Consider the following 17480-nt stretch of genomic DNA (forward strand, 5'->3'; position numbering starts at 1 on the left):
GGAGTCGTCCGGAGTCATTCAAAGTCGTTCAGAGGCGTCGGAATCGTAGGAGTCGTCCGGAGTCAATCGGAGTCGGAGTCATTGGGAGTCATCTAGAGTAGATCGGAGTCGAGCCATATGGTTTAATTTGCTTGCGATCATTTTATTTCGTTATGTTTTTTGTCTTTCACTTTGCACGTGCACTTACAAGCCTTTGTTTCGAAGGCCGTATCCGAACGACTCCGGGTGACTCCGACTCCCAATAACTCGACGACTCTGAACGACTCTGAATCTTCCGGAGTCGATTCCGAATGTTTGCCAACTTTACCAAATGAACCTTCTTTTATGTGATACAAAACAACACTCACAGTTTCTATTCCATTTCGTTCACTCTCTTTATTTCTATTTAAGATCGTTTTCTTTCGTCCTTATTATTAGCACAATCATATTACACTTTCAAACTTACTTCTTCAATTTGCTTTCTTAAATTAGCTTCTTAACGCTACTGAAAGGGATTAGCATTTACAACCATGGATGCCATGCCGGATCCATCAGACACAGGTTCTCCGGATTGGTGGCCAAATGCACGAACGTGCTCATGCGGTTCGATTCCCCGCTGTCGATGCGGGACAGATTGTTCAACCGGCCCATAATCGTACCGACCGCCTTGTTCACCGTCGTGATGATCGTTTCCGCATCGATATCGATCGACGCGTTGTCCTGATCGGTCGGTATCGTCGCTGTACCAGCCTGCCCCGCCGCTCCAGCCGTGCTCGAAGTGACCGGTGTTGTGGACGAAATGAGGGTAGATGCGCCACCACCAGCAGCACCACCACCACCAGCCGATTGATCGACCAGTACCTTCTCGTCGTTCAGCCGCTTCTTGTGGAAGGCAATGATTTCGTCCTTCAGTATCGCCTTCAGTATCGTCGTCAGCTTGAAGCTGGGCTGGATGAAGCAGCGTGCCGTCGCGACGGCGGACGCCGTCAGCGGACCAGCCACACCGATCGACGACACAAACTCGGTAATGTTGGGCGTCAGGCGGAACGGTACCGCCCGGTTCACGTCCAGAAAGCCCGTACTGTCGTCCATCTCGAAGCGGAAGTACGACACGTTCATCAGCCCCGAGTCCTGGTGCAGATAGATCATGTCCGGGTTGAGCCGGGTCAGGCAGAGCGCGTACTCGAGCAGACAGGACAGGGCCAGCTGCAGGGTAAACATCTTCCGGAACTGCCAGTAATCGGTGGCGCACGGGAACGTCCGCACGGCCCAGTCCTTGAGCAGCGTTTTCGGCACCATCTGCGCCTGCGTTTCCTTGAAAATGTCGCGCAGAATGACGTGATTCGTGGGCGAACCGCGTGCCTGTATTTTGGCCAGTCGGTCGTAGTACCGGGTGATCGGTGCGTCGTGCTCGATGTTGAGCTTCGTGCAGCACGATTTGTACACCTCGAGCAGGGACACGCTGGCCGGATTGTCCTCGACCAGCCGCATCTGTGGCGAGACGGCAACGACGCGCGGTACTGTTAGGTAGAGGAAGCGACGGGACGTCTCCTTGCGCTTTACCAGGTAGGAGTTGAGCATGCGCAGCAGCTGCAGCAAGCGCTCTTCGCGCCGCGCATCGGCAATGCCGGTATCGTTCACCACGAGGTACGGATAGATTTTACCATTCGTGCCGCGGATGTACAGACGCCGGGCGGCCGTATTGTGCTTCTGGACGATGTCGACGCGCGGCATGAAGCGGGCGATGCGAATGTGATAGTGCGAATTCTTCGGCAGCAGCAGCTCGCCCGGCAGCTCCACCTCGGCCGTCTTCTGGCTAAAGTTGGACAGGAAGCGACACTTTTCCTCTATCAGGAAGGATCTGAAAAAGGAGCGAAAAGGATGGGGAATTAGTAAAAAAAAGAAAACAAAGCTTCCAGCAAAAAAGGTCACTCACTTCGGCAGCTGTTTCGTTTTGGCCTCGAGAATTTTGATCCACATCTTTAGCTTCATGATGAGATTGTGCAGCTTGATGGCGCCCGGTTGCGAGAAATCAAAATCGCTCGTAAACTGACCCTTCATCTTCTGGAAGACGGGATCCTGTACGGTGGCCTGGGCACGCCGTGCCAGCGATTCCGATGCGGCCGACACAAACGTTGCCGAGACGGAGCTGGAAATGTTTTCTAAAACCACAAAACAAAGAGAGTAAGAATCAGGGCATTTTATGTGTCCTTTTTAGAGAAAAAAAAAACGCCTTCTACTTACCAATTCCGATGCCGAACGTAGAAACCAGCTTCTTGATGAAGTTTAACGTGTGCTGCGTGATGGTCGCCTCGTTCACCGCTCCACGGTTGTCGAACGCGATCGCATAACACTTAGTAAGTCCTTGGCGCAGCTGGCGCAGTACCTCCTCGTACCAGTTCTCCCGGAACCACACCATCTGGTCGATGATGCCCTCGAGCGAGCTCAGCACGGTCGGATGGATGTCACGCTGCAGATGCATAATCTTCGAACAGCGCCACATTGGTGGGGTGGCCCGGATAGGGGTAGTAGTGGCTGCACTGGCACCTGCTGCCGGTCCTCCAGCCTGCTGAGCAGCGCCGGGTGTTGCAGACGCACCACCGGGAGTTGCTGCACCCGCTGGCGTACCAGCTGCAGCCCCAGCGGCAACCGCAGCTGCTGGAGCTCCCGTGGCGGAGGTGGACGTTACATCCGCGGAAGCGGTCGGTGTCGATCCAGGAGCACTGCCCGGCGTTGCACCAGCTGTACCGGGCGTTGCGGCACCTTCCTTCGAGGCTTTCTGCACAATGGAAGCCTGCTGCTGCTCCAGGCTCTTGTACCGCTCGCGCTGCTCGATCTTGAGCGTAAGGTAGAGCGTACGGATCGGGAAGTAAACGGCCTGCGGGAACATGCGACCCACCTGGCTGAGCAGATTCATGATCACGTTGCCCTCGTACTGTACCAGGCTGCAGAGGAGCTGCGGAATCCACGGTACCCACTGGCCGGGCGGTACGCCCACCGCGTACTTGTCCAGCGCATCGAGCAGCGACGACTTTTCGTCGTCGTACGACAGCAACCAAAGCACCTTGGCGAGGTATTTGCGCGATTTGCTCTCGATCTGGCTGCGGCAGGCGTGCAGGAAGCAGGTTACCGCCGACACGCCCAGATGAATCTGCCGATAGTCGCGCGTGAAGATGTGCTCGAGATAGTCGCCCCAGAAGGCCCACGCCTTGATGAGCGTATCGTGCAGCTGGGTGGCCGCGCTGAACGCTTTGTTTGCCTCCTCGGAGCGACCGGTCTGGGCGAGCAGCAAACCCTTCAGTGCGTAGAACTCGGCCGTCATTTCCTTGGTGAAGTATTCCAGATTGGTCGGTTCAATCACTTCCAGCGCTTCCGACAGCTCGGCCCGGCTCGTGACCGACGCCATCTGCAGGCAGCACTTTACCTGCTGTCTTATTTTCTGCAAACAAAGTAGACTTTCATTAGTACCATAGTAACGAATACAAACTCAAATCGCCTACATACCTGGAAACAGTCGACCACCGGCACGGACGGGATGGTGTAGATGCGGGACAGCGAATCCTGGCACACGCTCGTCAGATTTTGCTTGCGCGCTATCTTACCGAAGTGTATGATCGTCTGGGCGGACGCGTGTGCCCCCAGCATGCACTGTGCGTTCGGTTCGTTGTTGTGCTCCAGCGCCGACGTGATGATCTGATAGTGGTGCTGGCGCCACGTGAAAATGTCACTCCAGTGCGACAAATCGTCCGCAATGACGGGCAGCCGGTTGCGCCACGTCTTCACGATCGCTTTCATGTCGTGCAGCGACGTGGTCCGGTGCTGCAGCAGCCCCTGGTGGATCTGGCTGGCCTCCTGCAGCTCCATGATCTGCTGCGAGGCTTGCAAAATCGGCAGATGGATGTGGGACACGATCGGTGGCAGTCGGCGCCACTCGCGCATACAGTAAGCGGACGCCATCTCGACGTACCGCTCGACCGACACGGCACTGCCCGCGTGCTGCGGATCTTCCTGGTTCAGAATCGCCAAATAGCCGCGGTACAGGTTGATCTTGTAGCCGACCTGCTTCGGGCAGGACTGTTCCACCTTCAGCAGCGCCTGCTTCATCAAGCTCCAGTCCGGCACGCGCCACGCACTGTCCATGATCAGGTACGTGTTCTTGTCCCGGCACAGCTGCCCGTAGTCCATCAGGATGTCCCACTGGTTCAGCTCCTTCGCGCACCGTATCCAGTGGTTTTCCCACAGCAGCATCTCGCTGTTCATGTCGGTCGGCGTCTGCCCGTTGCTAAGGTCCTGCTTGAACCGCATCATGGCCGCATCGTAGATGCTCTGCGCCTCCTCGAAGTAACCCATCTGCTCGTGTGCAATCGCGCGGCTCGTTTCCGCATACTTGGCGTACTTCTGCCACAGCCCGGCCCACAGATCTTCCTCGTGCAGCGCGGAATACATCTGCGACAGTGGTTCGCGCACGATCGAGCAGTCCCGCATACCCTGATCGTCCTGATCGACACAATCGGGCAGCAGATCCTTCACGTTAGCCCAATCGTCCGCCAGCGATTCCAGCATCAGCGTCATCCGGTGCCACAGGTTGTGCGCACGGCCCAGGTAGCCCATCAGATTCGGCGGCATGTACACCGGCGGCTGGCACTGCGCCAGCGCTTCCACGAACGTGTGCATCGCGCTCGGATTACAGTCCCGCTGGATGATGTGGGCGCCGGACGCAAGGAACGGAATGATTTCCCGATCGAGCGACTGCTGCTGGATCGGGTCGAGAATTTCCCACAGCTTCGGGAACATATCGAGCCACACCTTCTCCGCCAGCTGCGTGTCCATGTGGCAGAGCTGGGCCGTCGCTACGAGCAGCTGCTCCGTGCGCACCTTCCGATTCGCTTCCATAAACTCGGCCTGCCGGCTGATCAGTTTGGCGAGCGCCGCGTGTCGGTTGGCCACGGGCCGTTCGCTTTCCTCGTGCCGCGAAATGTTCGAATCCACGCTCATGTCCATGTCGAACGCGTCCTCCTTGTCCTCGATCGGATCGAACGAATCGGTCGTATCGTTGTGGATCGTCGTGTAGATGACAAAGTTTTTGCGCTCTTCCGCATCGGCAAGATTGATCACCTAGAATAGCGCAAGGAAATCGTTAGCATTTTTTTTAACTTGCGACTAAATAGCCTGCCACTTACCGAAGATATGCTTGGGAGGAGATGGTTTTCCACGCTGTTCTGTATTTGCGTGGTCGTATTGGCGGTCAGTATTAACAGCTCGATACACTGCTTGATCCAGTAGTGCTGCCCGATCGAGTCCCACGAGTGTGAGCAGATAATGTACAGCAGCCGATCGTGCAGCCGGCGACGCATCGACCCGTCGAACACCTCGAAGAACTTGGCCCGGATGCGCGGCACCGGGCAGCGCAAGCCGGCCACGAACGCGGCCTCCAGCTTCGACGTCAGCTCGGTCGCTTTCAGCACCTCGTCGCGGTAGATGTAGTTCACCAGCTCCAGGAACTGCCCGTTCAGCTCGAGATCGTCCGAAAAGCGTTTCTCCACGTACTGCATCAGCTTCACCAGCAGGATCGCTTTCTCGCGCAGCGTCGGTGCCTGCTGCACCGTCACGGGGGTGTTTTTGTTGTTCTTCATCCACTCCTCGATGATCTTCACGATCGCCTTGATCACCTTCGAGTCGCTGCTCTTCTCGATCAGCCCGACCAGTATGGCGCCGATAAACATTTTGCGCATCTCGACGCTCATCACGACCACCCGGTTCTTTACCAGATCGAGCGACACGACTAGCAGCTCGAGCGCGATGGAGCTGGTGTTCGCCACGTCGCTCATCGACGCACCCGCGCCGAGCCCGCCGGCCCCACCGGGACCGATGGCACCGGCACCGCCAGCACCACCACCGACGATGCCGCCCGGACCGGCCGCTCCGCCGAGCCCACCCATCGCACCGAACCCGGTCAGATGCTCCTTGGTGAGGCGGTTCAGCAGCCGCATGAAGGGCGAGATGAGCCGATCGATGTAGCCGGGATTGTTGGAGCAGGCCGCCTTCAGCGTCATGAGCGTACCGAACAGGGAGGAAGGATTCGCCTGGGATGACTTTTCGTACGTCGCCAGCCCGTCGTAGATCATGCGCGAGATCGTGGTGTACAGTATCTCCAGCTCGTCGCACTTGTGGTGCGCATCGGTCGGGAAGATGGCCATCAGCCGGGAGAGCAGCCCGTGCATCAGCTTGATGACGCGCGTGTTCGAGCAGGTAACGCAGGCGGATAGGCCGCGCTGCAGCGGCCGCAGCATGTTCAGGATTTGGTCCTTCTTCAGCACCCCCAGCAGGAAGGTGAGCAGCTCGAGCGCCGTACAGATGTTGCCGATGCTTGCCGGCTGCGTGTCCACGTTCTGCAGCACCTTGTCCAGCCAGACCAGCTTCAGGTCGACGGGCGTGTCCGGTTTAATGGCCAGCTTAAGCAGATTCACGCAGCGGCGGGAAAGATTGTCCCCGGGGGTCACGATACCGTGTGCGCCGGGCGTTACATCGTTGATTTGACACGCCATGCGGAACAGGAAGTTTAAAACCGTATCGAGCTGCGCTCGGTCGATGGACCTATTGACACCGTCCGTTTTGCCACCCGAGCCCGAGCTCGAGGAGGGCTGCGGATCCGTGTCACCTACGGCCTGCTTCTTCTTGATGCCTCCCGCCCCATCGTCATCGATACCGGAAGCGGTGCGCTTGACGGCGCCACTCGACTGCAGTTTGTTCGGCCCATCGGGACAATCCGTTCCATCCGCCCCACCGGTCGCTCCCATTTCCATTGACTCGTCGGCGCCGGGCACACCGGTTCCCTCGCCTACCGCCGCTGCTGCCGCTGCCGCCTCGTCCGATTCGTCCTTTACGCGTTGCATCTCCCACTTGATGACGACTTCCGCCAGATCGATCGTTAGCTTGCGGTACTCGGTCGACGTGTTGCCGACGTTTCCCAGCCTTTGCATCGAGTTGATCATCTGCTGCACGAGCTGATGGCGCACCGGATAGTACACCTTGTAGTGGCGCACGATCAGCTGCAGGATGTGGAAGAGCTGCTGCATCGAGTGGCCCTCCTCCACGATAATCTTCTTCGTCCAGTGCGTTAGCATCGTGTTGCCGTCCTCCATGCGCAGCGGCATGGCTGGGGTGAGCACCTCCAGTGCTTGCTGTACCACGCGTCGCGCTTCCACGGCGTGAGCTTTTAGCAGTGAGTGAAACACTGAAAATAAAACGGAAATAGCATTTACGTCCTTAGTCGCTACTTCTTTCGAACTCAACTTACCCTGCAGCACGATGCGCTTATGGATGGCAAGCCGCGCAATGATGTGGCTGAGCAGCAGATGCCCATGATAGCGCGCCGACGGATCGACACAGTTGCGCGGCAACAGACAGGGCCACGCGAATGTCATCAGCCGGCGCAGCTTGTTGCCCTCGCGCTTGTTGTTGGCATCTCCATCGTGTATGTGCGGCGATGCCTTCTCCACCAGCAAACTGGCAAACTGGAGCAGCGCAATGCGCACGCAATCCTCGTTGGCGAACGGTTTGTCCGGATCGATCACCTTGTTGATGAACACCGACACCACATTGCTGTCATCTTCCTGGTACGGGGCCGGAGGAGCGCCCACCAGTTTGTTCCCTTCGCCCTTCTCGAAGCTCAGCGCAAAGCTCGGAATGATGATCATCATCAGAATTTTGGCCTTCAGATCCTGCGCCAGTTCCGGGCTGGGGAACACTTCGACAAACTGGAAAAATGCCTTCCGCTTCCACTCGACCGTGTAGCTCTGGCAGACGGTGTTCTGCAGGAAGTCGCGCATAAACTGAAAGTCGGGCACAAAGCGCAGACAAAGCGCACGGAGCAGCTGGAACAGCAGCAGAATCTCGTTCGTGTTGTAGGAAAAGTATTCGATCAGGATCTTTGCGATCAAATGCCACAGATCGCAAACCACCGCCACTTGACACGTCTGGATGGGAAGAAAGAGACAATAATAACGGGTCATATTAACGCCCTGTACGAAAGGCACCATTTGTCAATCAAACTACCTTATACAGATCGTTCTTCCAGATGCTCTTCAGTGCGGTAATGATCTCTACTTGGCTCGTTATCCACGGACCGTCGAACTCGACCAGTGTGTGGATGATGAGGACCGCCTGGTGCTGCGTTTCGTACCGCTCCTCGAACGGTTTCGTCACGGTGGACGATTCCGAGTTGAGCAGAATGAGCTGCGTCAGGCGCGATCCCTTCAGCTGTGCCGCATTGCGGAACGGTAAACCGTCCTTGTGCCGCAGCAGGAAGATTGTGAACCGATTCCACTGAGCGTCCTTCATGACGACGTCGGTCAGCAGCAGGTCGATCGTTTCCTTCGGGTAGCGCAGCAGGAACTTGACCAACGCCGGCCGATAAGGTGACGATGGTTCGATCTGCGAAATTAAAGAAACCGCAGGTTTCGCTGTAAATCTTTTTCCCGGCAGTGAAGGGGCATCGAAACTCACCATCAAGCTTTTCTCCGCCTGCAGTATAAGCTTGCACAAGCTTTCGATGAACTTGGGCGAAGCGGCCGGTATCTGCTGGAAGATCCCCAGTATGGTAACGATCTTCTTTTCCATCTCGCTCGTCTTGGAGGTGGCCAAAAAGTTGCCCTTATTGTTGGCGATCGTGTGCTCCAGCATTTTGCGCAGTATCTGCAGCAGCGAGTCGCACAGCTTCTCGTTAAACATGGCCGGGAACAGCTGCGTCAGGTAGGACAGGCGGCGTGTGCCGCTGAGCGTGAGATTGCGATAATCGCCCAGCATTAGCAGCAGGGGACGTATGACCGCGTGGATCTGTGATGGTGAGAAAGGAAAGGAAATTATTCATGCCCTTTACCGCATTACCACCCAGCCTTACCGATTCCTTGGTGACGGTACAGCCCTGCAGGAAGTTTTTCATGCACAGGAAGGCGGCTTCCTGCAGTTCGGCATTGTTTTTCTCCAAGCCCTTGAACAGGATGGAGAATATCTTCTCCCGGCACCCGTTCGGTATGTAGTGGCAGGCGGCCAGTGCGTTCAGGGCGCTCTTGCGCAACGGTACCAGGTTTGTGACCGTCTTGTAGCACTCCAGCTTGTTCAGTGTAGCATCCTCGGCATCGGACAGTGTCAATACTTCGTGATAAAATACTTTGTGCGTCAACACGTTGAGATCTGAAAGAGAGAGAAAGTGTTAATAGTTTAGTACAAAACAGCCCTGTAATGCTTTAAAAATTCAACACTCACCGATGGTAAACAGCCGTGGCTCGAGCGTGGTACAGAAGGTGTTACCATCCATCAAACCAATCTGAGCGCTGGCCGGTTGATGACGCAACAGGTGCTTCTTGGGTGGTATCATGTCGACCAGCACCTCTCTGTGCGGGTCCATTACCTCCGTGACCGTTTTCTCCTGCAGTTCTGCAATCAATCGTAACGATGACATCGCCTGCAAAAGAAAGAAACCGGATGGAACGTCAGTGTGATTTTACCCCCCAATTCGAACCGTTGCTCCTGTTGCCGTCTGCCTTACCGTTTCACGGACAAGCGTGTGCGGGCTCGTAACTTGCCGCACCAGCTCATGGATCACGTCGTGCATTGCCTTCTTCTGCGTGGCCAGCAGCTCCTCGTTCTTGCAGTCCTTCTCCAGCGGGGTCATGCAGATGCGCAACATCTTCTCCAGGAACGTGCGCGCCATATCGATCGCACCGCTCGACACCTCCCCCGTCAGGTCCATAATGATGAACATGAACGCTTTCAGAAAGACGAACGTATGCTGGTACAGCCAACGCATCGCCATGTACTGGTACAGGAACTTGAGCGCAATGCAGCCACCCATCTTCGAGTACCAGGGTCGCTCGTAGCAGAGCGCGGCCATTTTCTCGCCGAGATAGTTCATCAGCGGCAGTCGGCAGGCACGCTCCTTCGAGCCCATAATGTTGGTGGCCGTCTCGAGGATCAGCACCATCGCCAGATTGCCCGGCTTGCACAGTTCCTTCTCCTCATGGCCCATGATTTCGGCCAACGCGTCGATCAGCACGAGCGGATCCATCCCGACGTTGTACCACTGGAAGTGTTTGAGCAGCGGGAACGGGCCGGCCTGCTGCGCTATCGCGACCATCGTGTAGTGCCGCACGACGGCCACCATCGTGGGCAGTACGGAACCGCGCAGCTCCTTGGTGGCCGCCGCCACGAACATTCCCGTCAGTGCCGTTTGGTGCGTCAGCCGGGCCCGCTTGTCCGGCGCGATGTAGTTTGCCACGTTCGGGGAGCACTGTATGTTGTTCTCGGTGAAGCTGGGATGCATGAACAGCTTCTGCAGCGTGTGCTTGTCGTCGTCCAGCGTGATCGAGGCGGCCAGATAGCATCGAATCACCTCCCAGCTCTGGCGCCAGTAGAACGGATCGGTGGTGCTACACTTTAGCGCGTTGAATGCCGTTTCGATGACCTTATCCACGGCGAAATTGATCGGATTGCGATGGTCCTGGAAGTAGGCGACCACGGCCGGGTTGGATGGATCGTTTTCCTGGTACTTCAGCTTTTGCGGTTCGATCATCATCTTGCGATTGCCGCCACCGAACTTGCCCAGCACGCGGAAGGCAACGATGGCCGCACTGTCCTGGTTGCGGAGCGTGCGCCAAAGTGCTTGCATCAGATCCGCCCGCACGGGTTGGATGTGATCGTACAGGAAGTCCGGTTGCAGATTATCCACACAAAGCTCCAACGTTCTTAAGCCCTAGAAAATAAAAAGAAAAGAAAATATGTTAAGAGAAGAAAGCTTCCAGCTAGCTTCGCCAAGTTACCTGGCTTATTAGTGTGTGCGATCCATTTAGTGCCGACACGAGCGGATCCATCAGCATGGGCAGGTACGGCAGCAGCGAGGACAGCCGCACCGGAACGGTCAGACAAAGCTCCACAAACAGATCCTTCATGTGCTGCTTGTGGAATCCGCTCTGGAGCCGATTCAGCCCCTCGAGCAGGTTCGGCAGCAGTGGCAGAAACTCTTGGTACAGCAGATCGTGCGATCCACCGCCAATGGAACGGAACAGGGCGCGCAGCAGCAGGAAATAGTTGTACGGTTCCTTGGCCGTCATTGCCAGCTCCATCGACCGGTTGACGATGTTGTGCAGGTGGGGCCGAAGCATGTGCTCGTTCTCGGCCGCAAACAGACTCACACTGCCAAAGACCAGCTTAAACAGACGCAAATACAGGTTGGAACGTTCGATGTTCGATCCCATTTCGTCCATCCGCTCGAGCAGATACTCCACCAGCACGGTAGCGAACAGGGGGGACGTTTTCGGGTTGGCCAGGAACGAGTTTGCTATAACCTGCAGGGTGGTGTTTTTGTACAGCCGATCGACCATAAAATCGATAGTGGCGGTGAAGATTTCCTGAAAGTTTTGCGGATCCATCGTGAGGAACTGCAAAGGAAGGGAGTGAAAAAAACGATTATTGAAATTGAACTAAATTATGACTAAATTATACTTTCTCTCTCTATCGACTTACCACACCGCTAAAATGCTCCAAAACCTCTTTCTCCTCCTTGGTGCGTGGCATCTGCAGGGTTTGCTTCTGCACTGGGATGGCCTGCGCACCGCCCATACCGGCGGCGGGGACATTAATCGTGTAGATATCCAGCGCTTCCAGCGCCCAGTGGAACAGATCGATGAAGATGAGAATTTCGCTTGGGTTGAATATTTTTGTCGGCCCCTGGTGTTCGTTCGAGTTGACCGTCCTGGGCGGTGGACAGTTCCAGGTCACTGCCTTGACACCGCACACGAGCGTCTTAATGAGGCTGCGATACTCCGACACGTTCAGCGTGCTGGGAGCTGGCAGTCCAATGCTTGTCGCTTTCTGCGCCGAACCATCGGTACCGTCCGCCGGTCCGCTCAGTAGATCACGGGCTAAATTATCGCCCTGCCCAGGGACTGGGCCACTCGTCTCGGCGGGCTTCGCTTTCCTACGATAAAGAAATGCACAATCAAGCGTTATTTAAGTTAATTTGATCAAATTCAATGCAAAATACGTACCATTTCGCCATCAACTGTGGCAGCTGCACTTTCGAGATGGTTTGGAACTTGATCGTAAAAATGCGCAACATCGTGATGAGCAGATCGCGCGCTATCACGGGCTCTACCTCGCTCTTCAGCCGAATGCATTCGACCAAATTGAGCAGCAGCTTGCAGGACATGGTTTGAATGCTGGTGGGCAACGATTCATCGTGTATGTTTTTGGCAAACAGATGGACCGCCTTCGACAGCGCCTGCAAACTCAACTGCTGCCGGATGTGGTGCACCAGATCGGCCAGCGTGGAGTAAGCGAGCGGTCGCAAATTTTCATGTGTCGTCCAGCCTTTCCCCAGCAGCACATCGTCATCGAACAGCTTTTCGATCATTGGCACAAAATCTACGGCACGCGTGAGGAAAGGTATTACGCATATGTCGGAAAACCAATTAACAACCAATGTGTCTTACGATTTCGAAATTCCGTCTGCAGGATGTGGCGTGACGCTACCAGCAACTCTTTGCGCAAACTGGCCACCTCCTTCGGGCAGCTTTCCAGCAGATTTATCATGCCTTTCACCATCGTCGAGGCGTGGGTATGTACTGCGTCCGGGAACAGTCGCAGAATGTAAGCGGAAAACGTGAGCGTTTTAATTTGCGCACCCATAAAATCGACGTACGTTTCTTTGTTGAAGCCGGGAGAGTTCCTAAAAAGGAAGTTAATTTAGATAAACTTTTGCAGGGAAAGAAGGGAAGTATAACAATACTTACTTATGAGCGAGGGATGGCTGTAGGCTGATCGTGCTCATGACTAGTGGAATAAATTCGGCCACCTCTTGGTGAAGGTTTTGTTTGTAAATTTGATACAGCAAAACTACAATGATCGGCAGCTCTTGCAGCACTTTCAGCGAGTTGATTCCTTTCGGGATGAGATTGTACTGAGAATGTACAGAAAAAAGAGATGGAATTTAGAACAAAAGAGTTATTACTGTTGAGAGATGCCCGTTCCCCTGCCAAGGGCTTACCGAAGCGGTGGTCGTTTTCCCATCGGCCGTTTTCTTCTCCAGCTGGATGTTTGTCATGGTAAATATGTCCGGCAGCAGTGTTTCAAAGTTTAGCTCCTTCAGATCCTTCACCTTGATCGCAGCCCGCGGTTCGAACATGATGCCCATGTGCTTCGGCAGGTCGGTGTAGATTTTCTTCAGGTACGCCAGAAAGTCCATAATTTCGGCGTGGTACGGTGGCCGATACTGTTTGTGTATGTCGACGATGATGCGCAAGCAAACCAGTACATTTTCCTCATTTTCCGTCTGCAGCAGCTTTATCGTGAGTATGATGATTGGCTTCACGAATGGTCGCACGAGTTCACTTTGGGGCAGTCGGTGTATCATTTCCAGGATAAGTTTTCGTACCTAGCAAATATGACCGTGAAAGTGTATGTGTGTGTGTGTGTGATTAGCAATGTTGTACCATGCACAATGCGAAAAAGTCCCATTTGCACTCACTTGCTGCATGTTTAGCTCGGAAATGAACATCGACTCCCCGTCCTGGAGCACCTTCAGGAAGACGCGCATCGCCAGCTCGAGGAAGTTCTGGTAGCCGCTGGACTGGGTGATGAGCTCGAAGTTTTCGCTCAGCTCCTGCGCCGCCTTTAGCTTAAACTCATCCTTCGAGCTGGCATCGCCCAGCATCGTCACGAAGCTGCGGAAGTGACCCATCTGCGTTGGGTCGAGCGATTGGGACGTGCCGGCCTGCGAGGCCGTGTTTGCCGGATAGTTTGCAGCCATATCGGGGAGGGTGGTGTTAGACGCCGGTGGTGGTGGTGGTGGTGGTGGCGACGACGACGGCGGCACACATCTACAAAACAAACGCCCTTCTTTTTTGCACACCACCAAGCGCTTGTGGGCAAGCGATGCTTCCAATCGCTACCAGACAGTCGCTACGCGTTGTACCATGCAAATAACATTGCGATGGCTTCGCACTATTGTTGGTGAATGAGGTGCTTCACTTTACAGCACGATTAGTGTGTTTTTTCAACGTAATTTCAGCGTTTTGCACGAACTTTCGGTAGGCAGCGCTGCTTACCACGCTTTTTTCACACACATACACACCCGTTTTCATCGGCGTCAAAGTTGTCGGCTTGTCAGTTTGGTACAGAGTACTGGGTTGAGTTCTTGACCGGATGTCTGTTTTGATTTTACTGTTTTTATTTGAAATGACGGTTGGTTTGAATCACGCAACACTTTAGAAAACATATTGAGTTGATTATTTCTTAAAATATGACCTATGATATGATAGAGTAACAATAATAAAGCGATTTAAAGTTGAATAAAATAAATGTAACGATAGTATTTCAAGGGAAAAGTGATAAAACTATCACAAAAGACAAAATATCAAATTAATGGAAACTTCCTTGTTGTAATTTTACAGATTAATGTGTTGGCTTAGCAATTTAAACTATTAATTAGTGCTCTTGTATTCCACTAACTCCACAGAATCACCCTGTTGATGTTTGTCAACGATCACGCACACCTGTGTGGCTCTGGAAACATTTCGCAAAAACAAGTGCGTCTCTTCGGAGAGCAAGGTTGAGAGCGAAACACCGCGCATTTCCCGTGGAAAAGCTTTGCTCGCGGGAAAACCTAGCTGTCAACATATGTTGTGACGGACGCGCTCTTTCGTCCTGCTCTGTTAATGTGTGTGTGTGTGCGTCCCGCGTGTATGTAAACAATCTACTAAAGTGTGAAGAGAAAAACATACACACACCCATACATACACCGGTGTAAGTATAGAGTGAAAAGAGCACATTTGCGGTTTGCAAAGGTTCGCTTTATCGTGCGGGATGCGAGCAGAATCGGTACCGTACTGGGTGTGTGTGGAGCAACAGCCACCAAAACAGTGTCAGTAGAGCGTCGAAGCCAGCAGCAGCAGCAGCAGCAACAGCAGCAAACGACAGCGCTTCCTCCTACGTAGAGAGTTGTAGCATTTGGCGAGGGACTGGAAACATCCTCCGCATCGTAGTAGGCGACACGTTCTCATGTTCTTTGTGGTGAGTGCAGTGAAGTAGCAGCAAAGTGATCTGGTGTGCAGTAGTCCTTTAAGTGGTGGTCCCTGTGACTGCGTGCATTACGGCAAGGAAACAGTCGCCATTAGCGCCGATGCGCCCTGTTCCTTTTTGCATTTTCTTTCCTCCCCCGAGGGTGCTCGTTATCCTAAGCGCGCGCGATACAAATTGTTGTTATCTGTTGGCTTCCGGTTCACGCTACCCGGGGTTGGTGAAGAAAGCAAAGTGAAGGTTGCGATAGGTAGCGATATCGTGTGTATCACTCGCTTCTCTACCCGTACAATATAGCCAACCAGCTCTTGAGTGTGTGTGGGCTGTTTTATAGTGGTTTTTGTTGTTATTGCAGCGCAGTGCAAGGCGCATACCGATGCAAGTACCGAATTTTCCGACCGCATACAAGGCCACGTGAGAAAGGAAGGATTCGGGTTTATTTCGTTTTTCCCCCCTACACTTTAGAATTCCATCAGTGAACCAGTGAACAGGGTAAGTGTGGTGTGAATCCTTTTACAATTGGTGCAATAAAAAGCAGAAAGAAAGTGTACTGCAGCCAGACGGAATGCAAATGAAAGTGCCCGTTTTAAATAGTCGATCGTTTTGCGGAATTGCGAAAAAAGTGTCCCAGAAAAATAGAAAGCTCGTGATTGTGTGAATGCAAGTTGTGGGTGTGAAATAAAAGAAAAGGTCGATTTTCTTGCTTTGTGCTTCATCGCGTCCGTATTTCATTGCGGTAGAAAATAGTGTTTTTAAACTCCATAAACAGAAAAGCGGCAATAACGCCAAATCCATACTCTCCATACACACAAACACATCAAGTGAGCGTTGCTTTTTACCGCCTGCGCCCGCGAAATCGTTTGGGTTGCCAAGAAAAAAATAATATAAATATATAACACGCATACCCATAATAATATATAGGCCAACGGAAATTGTGTGTCGTAGGTTGGGAGTTTTTTTTACTCGCTCCCCCTTTTTGCCAAATAGTGTTTTACCGAGTGTAAGTGCGCGCGTGTGTGTGTCCGTGTGCGCCTATCTGTGACTTGAACGCAAGCAATTTCGGGGCCGCAATCGAATTTCGTAATCGAATTAGTGGAAATGTTTCCCCACGCGACCTGCCTGCTGTGGAGCATAAACAATCGGCGAGGAGGAACCGGTGGATCGGCGCGGGATGACACCGGTGGCTGGGTACACGTGACCGGCGGGACGGACGCGATCCACTGCAGCATACGAAGCGGCCCACCAGACCAGGTAAGTGTGTGTGCGTGTGTGTGTGTGTGTGTTCGGGAGATTATTTTTGGTGGTTTTGCTTTCACTGATTAATTTTGCGGGCCCGCGAGGCTTGTTTCTCTCTCCTTCTTTGCCCGTGTGTGTGTGTGTGTGGGCTTTTGATTCATAAATGATGAAATAATATTGATCCTCCAATCAAGCAGCGCAAAAATATAATCTGTCAATCAATCTCTCGCGATTTTGCTTTTTTCTTCTGTCAATAGAGATTTTATGCAATTATGGAAGTCGATTTTGGTGAAGTGTTTCAATTTACTCAGTTGATAATATGTCAGAAGATGGAATGAGGCTTAATGTTGATTTAACAGGGATTTTATAAATAAAACAAGAAATAAATAAATAAATAAAAAATAAAAATTAACATATTAAAAAATAATAATAAACAAATAAAAAAACAATAAAAAATAATTAATAAATATATTTATTTATTTACTTATTATTTGTATAAAGTTACTGTATGAGACATTTAAATTCCTTATACAGAAGAGCGCTGATGGAAGGTGGTTTATGATTGAATATCTCTGAATTATTTGGCCCACATCAAGGTGGACACAGTCGTTAGATACAAATAGATGGTCCTACTGAGAATTAAATCATGTCCTTCAGTCTAGTAGGCATCGATGAGTTTACCATTACATCCACGAAATGCCCAACGAGAAGCCTACACCAAAAGCCTGATGCTACTGTAATTAATGTAGTGAAATAGAAACCTCTGTTCGTCTCAAATTGAAATTAAAATTGCTTATTTTTTAGCTCTAATTAATGTTTTATATTTAGACCAACTTTCAACTTTCCTTTTGACGTCAGTTATCCGGTCTGTTTGTATCCAAAAACGAACCTTATAATGAGCATATTATTGAGTAATTAACTAAACACCTTTTAACAAATACGCGCTTAATAAACACTGTTGCTTCTACGCGTACGCCTGGCTGCGTACAAACGACTGGGCGTCTCCATCAGACGCGCACACACATACACGAAATGTTGATCCAAAAGCCACTTGAGACGAAACTATTGCTGGCCGGGGGCTTAAATTTCTTCGCGTGTTTGGGTTTTGCCATGAAACCGTACGTTACAATACCACATCACAGACAGTCGTGTCGTACGGGGTTGGGAAGTCGGTCACGGCGCTTCTCTAACTA

General features: G+C 52.7%; 2 protein-coding genes across 4 annotated transcripts in view; one reads left to right on the forward strand and one right to left on the reverse strand.

The window, feature by feature from the left end:
- Positions 1-349: 349 nt before the first annotated feature.
- LOC120960979 (transcription-associated protein 1) lies at positions 350-14114 on the reverse strand. The gene is made up of 18 exons (XM_040384485.2): positions 13502-14114; positions 13022-13408; positions 12768-12934; positions 12468-12703; positions 12024-12399; positions 11500-11953; positions 10797-11414; positions 9527-10729; positions 9244-9442; positions 8879-9171; positions 8485-8814; positions 8035-8412; positions 7277-7955; positions 5160-7213; positions 3484-5094; positions 2224-3418; positions 1916-2141; positions 350-1840 (listed from the first exon to the last, which is right to left on the reverse strand). Exons 1-18 carry the CDS (start codon positions 13781-13783, stop codon positions 502-504), a joined length of 12027 nt encoding a protein of 4008 aa, XP_040240419.2. The 5' UTR covers positions 13784-14114; the 3' UTR covers positions 350-501.
- Positions 14115-14799: 685 nt separating this feature from the next.
- Positions 14800-17480, forward strand: part of LOC120952983 (uncharacterized) — a 171533-nt gene continuing 168852 nt past the window's right edge. Inside the window, exons 1-2 of one of the 3 annotated variants that reach the window (XM_049607984.1) lie at positions 14800-15045; positions 15407-16302. In XM_049607984.1, the coding sequence (XP_049463941.1) occupies positions 16150-16302 (153 nt within the window). In that variant the 5' untranslated portion in view covers positions 14800-15045; positions 15407-16149. Of the gene's footprint in view, positions 16303-17480 lie in introns of all 3 variants that reach the window. The other 2 variants (XM_049607985.1, XM_040372603.2) reach the window with 2 other exon arrangements.

The sequence above is a fragment of the Anopheles coluzzii genome, chromosome 2, assembly GCF_943734685.1.
Source record: "Anopheles coluzzii chromosome 2, AcolN3, whole genome shotgun sequence".
In the NCBI taxonomy this organism is placed as follows: domain Eukaryota; kingdom Metazoa; phylum Arthropoda; class Insecta; order Diptera; family Culicidae; genus Anopheles; species Anopheles coluzzii.

Coding starts and splice junctions, on each gene's coding strand:
- LOC120960979 (XM_040384485.2), bottom strand. CDS start 13,783: ATGGCTGCAAACTATCCGGCAAACACGGCCTCGCAGGCCGGCACGTCC. Junction 8,815..8,878: donor GTACCGTCACCAAGGAATCG/GTAAGGCTGGGT, acceptor TCACCATCACAG/ATCCACGCGGTCATACGTCC. Junction 8,413..8,484: donor AGGCGGAGAAAAGCTTGATG/GTGAGTTTCGAT, acceptor TTAATTTCGCAG/ATCGAACCATCGTCACCTTA.